This window comes from Peromyscus californicus, unplaced genomic scaffold (assembly GCF_007827085.1).
Source record: "Peromyscus californicus insignis strain IS unplaced genomic scaffold, ASM782708v3 Scaffold_8__1_contigs__length_139910024, whole genome shotgun sequence".
NCBI classification, from domain to species: Eukaryota; Metazoa; Chordata; class Mammalia; order Rodentia; family Cricetidae; genus Peromyscus; species Peromyscus californicus.
Genome location: NW_026294606.1, coordinates 9414 through 17225, shown reverse-complemented (window position 1 = coordinate 17225; position 7812 = coordinate 9414). Strand labels below are relative to the sequence as shown.

Below are 7812 nucleotides of genomic sequence, written 5' to 3'. Positions count from 1 at the left end.
ATGTACTATAACATTCATGTTTTACATGTTTACAATGCATTATTTATACATTTATACATTCATGGTATGAGATTTCAAGAAAAGTAATATAATTCTAGTTTACCAAGTTTTTCCAAATGCATTATAGAATTTAAACTTTGTTATACATATACATATAATTCAAAATAATATATATTTCAATAAAATGTCAGAAAATATGAAGGCAAATAGCAAGCCACATAAAGGTTGTTTGGTTTTTTAATTTTAATTTCATTAATTACACTCTAAATGACATTGAAGTCATTTTTTTTTTTTTTGGTTTTTCAAGACAGGGTTTCTCTATGTAGCTTTGCACCTTTCCTGGAACTCGCTTTGGAGACCAGGCTGAGCTTGAACTCACAGAGATCCTCCTGGCTCTGCCTGCTGGGATTAAAGGTGTGCACCACCACCACCCGGCTGACATTGAAGTAATTTTTTAATGTTTCAATATCTTAACTTTCTTTTACATAATTTTAGAAATATGACTTGCAGGGATTTTTTTGTAAAAGCAAGTATTTTATTGTCTGTTACATGGGTTAATATATGACATGTTTACAGAAATTATTACAAATTGTTTGAATATTAGTTGTCCTTATAATAAGTCAGAATCTTTATTCCTTTTGTGCTATCTATTTCTTATTTCAGTATAACAACAACACAACCTAAAATGCATCACAAACTATAAGAGCAGTATTTCTCTATCTTAGTGTTTTTGGTTAGCCACATAAAATCAGACAGACACGTGATCAATATTGGGATGTGACTCATATATGTCCACATTGTCTTAGATCATGGTTTTAGTTTAGTAACAAATAAAATTTCATTAAAACTTCCATTTTGAAGCTTATAAGCAAGGACTATTCTTATTTAAAAACTGGTATTATGATTTGAGTTTATTTTCTTTTGCTTGCAAATTCTTACTCTAGGACTTCCTTTTGCTATTTTCTCAAGTTTCCTGAGTGAGCAAACTTTTCTTGTTAAAATAGAACCCTAGGGAATAAATCTCTGGTGACCAACACCAAGGAAACTATATATTCTTTATTTTTACCTTTTGCAAGATTGGTCTGTGGAAATCTTGTGTGTACATAATTTACCACAGAATTGAAGATGAATTCAAGTCAGCTAAAAAGTGAAGAAGGGATACCACACATTTAGGTGAGGTATATTTTGTAGAAGACATAATGCTTTCTCAAAGACCCTGTGACCAATTGTATTAAGTATATTTAAATTGTAGTTAATGAAACTTCTAAATAAATCATAATTTTCTGAGAATTACAATTGATTCATAAACATGGCAGACTTCAATCCAAATGCACTGGAGAAATAGTTCATTCTTAACTATTAATAAGAGCAGCACTGAGATTGTGATTACGATATGCCAAGAATCTCCAAAATACTTTCACCTATAAAATTTGTTTGTCTTCACAGTTACCATCACTTTTAATACCCACATCTGACAGGTCAAGCTACTAAGGCATTAGTTCATGAGAACTCAGGCTTTCTGATACCAGAGACTTATGTTAACTAGTACACTGAACTATTTCTCTGTGGCATATTGCTATAGCTTTGTGTATTAGACATTCATTGCAATATATAAGCAACATGAGAAACAGTAGTCACAAATTTTCCAAATTTCAGATATCCCCATACATACAAATACCTGCCTCACACATACCACGCTTCATCACTTGCTGCTTTAGAAAGTCTCACTTTAGGAAGTCTCACTCTACAACAAAATCTCAATCAACTATAGTCCAACTGTTTCTAAGAGAGATGCTTAAATAAATTATAGGTTTTATGAGATATTTCTCTAATAGCTCATGAAGAAGTGTATATTAGAGATGAAAAAGAGGTAAAAGAAAAATAGTTTAACAATCATATATTTAAGAAAGACCCATCAGTTAAAATGAAAAGATCTAATTTTTATAAGAAACATGTATTGTTTGATTTATTTTGTTTTAAATTTTAACAAAAACATCAGTTTGTTTAGAATATATCCAATAAATATTTTCATGGGATGAATAGTGTCTCTCATGATATACAGATCCTATTTTATGGATCCTATGAATATGTCTTGTTATCTTATAAAAGGAAAACTTCAGACACAATCATGAATAATAAGAAAATGAGATTACTCTAGGCTATCTAAAAGGATTTAGTGTCATCACAAGGACCCTTATAAGAGGTAATAGGATAGACAAATGCAAAATATGAATGACTAAAACCAGAGAGGTTAGAAAGAGGGTATGCTAAGCAGCTGGCATTGGAAATAGAAGACATCATAGACCAAGAAATATAAGATGTCTTTAGAAGCTGAGAATTCTTTAGATCCTTCAAAAGGAAAAGGGCAGCATACACACTGTGGGGCACTAGAGCTCATTCTGCATTCATGTCCTCAGAAATAAAGGGTTTTGTGTATGAAACCTTTAAATCTAAGATAATATGTTATAACAGAAGTAAGAAATTAGATATTGAGACACAGGACTCTGAATGAAATAATTTTGCACAGTTATTTGCACAAATTATCACTTACCAACATCTCCTAGCATATCCAACATAGCAGTTCTTATAATGTAGAACTGAATCAATAGTTACATCTAATATATTCTCATGTCTGTCTTTGTGCTTTTTTGTATTGCTGGGGATTAAACTTAGAACCTTGGGACTACTAAATACTTTATCACTGAGTTATACTGTAGTCCTTTTCTTTATAGTTTGATATTGAGACTTCTCCATATCTTTATGAATTGGGAATAAAGTAAATAAGTGATTTAAAATGCCTCACAGCTTCAGCTCCTGTGTTTTGCTGGTGAGATAAGGTAAGCATAATATTGATGTGTTCATAGATGCTGACTATTTGTATGCCAGTGCTTATTTATTTCCAATTCCTTTCTCCTGCAGCTGTACCTTTGCCTTTTTATCATGGCATATGGAACACAGTAGACCAAGATTGTAAACAGAATTATTTTAACGACACACAGATATCTATAATTTAATTTAATCTTGTAGGTAGTAAAGCATATTTGTTTTGCAAATTTTCACTTTCCTGTATCTTCACCTTCTCTTCCATCCTTCTGTGGCTGTGATTATAAAATGACAAATTTTACACGTGTCTCAGAGTTTGTTCTACTTGGATTCAGTGGGGGTCCTGGGATACAAATGGTACTATTTCTAATTTTTTTAGTTTTGTATGTTATAGCAGTGGTGGGAAATTTTGGCATGATTATAATTATCAGGATGGATGCTCACCTCCACACCCCAATGTATGCCTTCCTCCAAAGTCTTTCCTTCTTGGACATCTGCTATTCTTCCACAATTGCTCCTAGAGCTCTGATAAACTGCTTGAAACAGGATCACACAATATCTTTCGGTGGGTGTGCTACACAATTCTTTTTCTTGTCTCTTTTTGGTACTACAGAAGCTTTTCTCCTGGCTGCCATGGCCTATGACCGCTTCATTGCCATCTGTAATCCTCTTCTATACTCTGTGAGTATGTCTCACCGGGTCTGTGGATTATTAGTGACAGGGTCCTACTCATGGGGTGCAGTGAATGCTGTCACTCAAACCACAATGACCTTCTCCTTGTCCTTTTGTGGGTCCAATGAGATCAATGACTTCTTCTGTGATGTCCCACCACTCTTAACCCTCTCATGTTCAGACACCTTTATAAACCAGCTGGTTCTTCTTGGTTTATGTGGCTCCATTATTGTCAGTACTTTCTTGACTGTTTTTGTTTCATACATCTATATTATCTCAACAATATTGAAGATCCACACAGTGCAAGGACGCCAGAAAGCCTTCTCCACATGTACCTCCCACCTGATTGGTGTGTGCTTGTTTTTTGGTACTGTTTTCTTCATGTATGCACAGCCCAGTGCTGTCTCCTCCATGGAGCAGAGCAAAGTGGTGTCTATATTCTACACTATTGTCATTCCCATGTTGAACCCTCTCATATACAGCCTGAGGAACAAAGATGTCAAGCAAGCACTGATGAGAAGCAAGCAGCGATTCTCCGCTTGATTCTGCAGATGTGGGTTTCACAAACCAACCTGGACTTGACTCCAATTCAGTGCTACTCCTGTGGATTATGCTGTAGCAATATTTCCTTTGTTAATACCTTTGATCTGGGAGGTAGAGTATATTTTATTTTATTTTTTATGTATTTAACAGTAAATGAAATCAAGACTGATGAGAAATAAAATATAAAGTGGAAGAATGGATAATTGAATTGGAATTTGTTTATTTTACCTCATATACAGGAACCTGATCAAATTTTATCATAAAAATGATCATACAATCAGAAAATATTTACCTTGAATACAATTCATGAAGTAGTAAAACATATCCTTCCCAAAGGTGAAAAAAAACCAAAGTGTTTCAATATTTACCATAAAAATATTTAGCAATGTATAAATTAGCTATTGATATTTTTATATCAAAATTAATAATAAATTAGACAAATTTCATTGATAAATTATTTTAAACAGCTCTTATGGAGTATAATCAACATCTATCAATTCAGTCAATTGAATTATAAAAATATGTTGTGTTTTATGATCATCCCATAGTCAAGATAACAAACCTGTGCACTCTGTCAAACATTTCCTTAGAAAGTCTTCCTAATACTCTTTCACTCTCTCTATGAAATAATGCTTCACTGTGGATAACTAGACAAGCTTGCTTTTTCTCAGGGGTCACATAGTAGGGCATAGAAGGGTTATGGCTCTTTTAAAAACTACTTTGATATATATCTAATGTGTATTATTATCAATAGTTTATTATAATTCATTCTTGGGTAGCATTTCATGGTATGAATATATTATGAGGGTACTACATTTTTGCTCACCATTTATGTGTTGATAAATATTTGAGCTTGTAGCTGGAGAATTTCTCTCCAGCTTCCACCAAGTCCCGCCAGTCCTGGAGCCCACTTATAAAATAAACACACAGACTCTTACATTATTTAAACTGCTTGGCCATTAGCTCGGGCCTAACATTGTCTAGCTCTTACTCTTATATTTAGCCCATTTCTATTAATCTATACTTTGCCACGTGGCATGGCTCGTGGCTTATCGGTACCTTACATCTTCTTTGTCCTGGCGGCGGCTCCAAGCAATCTCTCCCTTCCCTTCCTGTTTCCTCAATTCTACTCTCTGTTAGTCCTGCCTATACTTCCTGTCTGGCTATTGGCCAATCAGTGTTTATTTATACAGAGCGATATCCACAGCATGAGCTGTTTTCAGTTGGAGGCCATTGCAAATACAGTTGCTATGGATATTTTCATATATGGGCCTATCCTTTAATTTATTTGAAATAAATACCTGGAGAGTTAGTGCATATTCTATGTCTTGAAAACTGTTGCAGTTTTCCATTCTTTAACAGTTCACATTTTCAGTTGGTGTTTCATATCCTCTTTATTTTCATTAACATATGGTATTTCCCCCTTTTTGATGTAAATTATTTTATTAAATTTGTATGGTGTCTCATTTTGATTTAAGTTGCATTTGCTAAATTTCAAATGATGCCCAAAATATTTTCATGTGCTTATTTTCTATCTGCATGTTTTTGTTTTTTGATGTGTCTATTTAAATCTTATGCACAGTTACCCACACTGGGAAGCTATTTTTTATTATTGAGATTTGAAGTACCTTGTGTATTTCAAATATCTATATTTCAAATAGATATCCATTGTGAAATATGAGGATTAAAATATTTACTCAGGGTGTAGCTTGCCATTTCATTATTTTAACAACACCCCTTTAAGAATAGAAGTTTAATTAAATACAGTGTATTAATTTATTCATGGATTGATTGTTCTTACATCATCTTATATAAAAGACCTTTGTTGCTGACATGGTTGTACATTCCTACACTCTAAGCACCCAGAAGGCTGATGTAGGAGGGTTATGAATTTGAGGGCAGGCTAGTTAACATAGTCAGACACTGCTAGTTAACATAGTCAGACACTGCTTCAAAAAATAAAATTTAAAAAAGATTTTGTTCAATTCAAAATTCACAAAAAACTTTCTGCTATTTTTCAATAGATTTTATACTTTCAAATTAATAGTTAGATCCAAGATAATTTTTAATTAATTTTATGTTTTATATTTTAATTTAAAATTTTATTTTATAAGCCTTACTCAAAACTCCACTTTTCACATAACTTCAAATGTTTCAGGACTATTTATGGAAACTTCAATTGTTTTTTTTCTGAATTATGTTTAGACTAAGGTCCAAGAATTAGTTATCTCTATATGAATGAAGGTTTTATTTCCAGGAGTTTTTACTGTGTTCTGTTAATATATTTGTCTACCTTTACATCAATACTACACATTATAGTTTTGATTATAGAAGACTTTTGTTAAATAAAAGAATAGATAACAGCAGCTTCCAACTCAGAAAGAAAGCTGACACATAATTCATAATTCTCTTTAGCTGTGGTGTTTATTGGAATGAAAGGTCCAAGTCCATGATGTGGTCTCAAGGTGGAAGGGGGGCATTAGAAAGAAACAATACAATATACAGAGATGTAAACATGATGGGGCCTTAAAGAGAAGTAGAAGCTTCCCTTTAAAGTCTGGAAAGGTGCTTCATAGTAATGGGGACAAGCAAAATAGAGGGAGATAGTCACATCAAAGGAATGGTGGGGGCAGAAGAGCTTCTTTAGAGAGCTCTTTCAGTGTGTCCCTTGAGCAAAATTCCTGAGAAGTCTCCAGACCAAATATAAAGAACATAGGAGAAATATGACTTTTAAAAACAAAGGTCCAGGTAATGCAGAACACATCTCCCACTTTACAAAGACCAGTGTGTTTTCTTCCCAAATACAGAAATCTTGAATGAGCTCCCAAATTTGGGGGGAAGAATAATCATTATTTCACAATAAGACCACTGAATACTTAAGAGTTACAAATCAAATAGTTTATTCTATGGTTCTACAGGAAAAAAATGGCTGGCACGCTGATTCAAACAAGACAGTACTATTATATATTCCAAATCCATTTCCCTTCTTTCCAAATTCCTTGTTTGGTGAGTTATTTTGGGAAATACATTCTTCCATGTTTCTCTAACATAGTCTCCACCCCAAATTCCACATCCTCTTGGGCTCCAAATCATCTTGCTTTCCTGATACTTGGCTCATTTATGTAGCTAATTATGACTTTTCAACCCTGATATAAACTAAAAGGTGTCCAGGCAAGAGCCAGGTGCTAGTTAGGGAAGAAAGGGACTTAGTACCTCCTGCCAATTCATGATTCATTAATGATCTCTAAATGTCCCATAGTGAAAATGGACTATAATGATTTATTTCTTATAGATTGCATCCCCTCATTACCAGTCAAGGGGACCTGTTAGCAACCCAGGAGTGGAGCAAGTCAGCAAATGCCATTGCTCAGCATTTCTCAGACCCATAATCAGTTCTTTTCTTCAACTGTACTAGAGGAAGGTTTTAATAACATAGACATTAAAAAAATTAGATTGCACAAGTGCATAATGTGTTGGGATTTTTTTACCTGTATATAATATTTCTCTGAGAAAGAATCTAGATGCTTTTTAAACTCATGAATATGAGTGCTAGACAACATGAGAGGGTACCAGAGTCAGCAGAAAGATGAGTGATCTGGGTAGTAGATTGTTTTATTCCAACTGCAGCATCAAGGAAAGATTGGGGAATTCATATGAGAGGGCCTGGGTTGTGAGGTGGGTGGTTTTGGAGACTAAGGAAAATGAAGGAATCTTGAAATTCCCAAGTGGGTTTTGGTGGTCATAGATGGCACTAAAAGAGGAAAGGATGGGTTT

General features: G+C 33.8%; 1 protein-coding gene across 1 annotated transcript; it reads left to right on the top strand.

Annotated features, from left to right (window-relative positions):
- Window positions 1-3111: 3111 nt before the first annotated feature.
- On the top strand, window positions 3112-4038 carry LOC128104740 (olfactory receptor 12-like). Its single transcript, XM_052729755.1, has one exon. It carries the CDS (start codon window positions 3112-3114, stop codon window positions 4036-4038), a length of 927 nt encoding a protein of 308 aa, XP_052585715.1.
- The last annotated feature ends 3774 nt before the right edge of the window (window positions 4039-7812 follow it).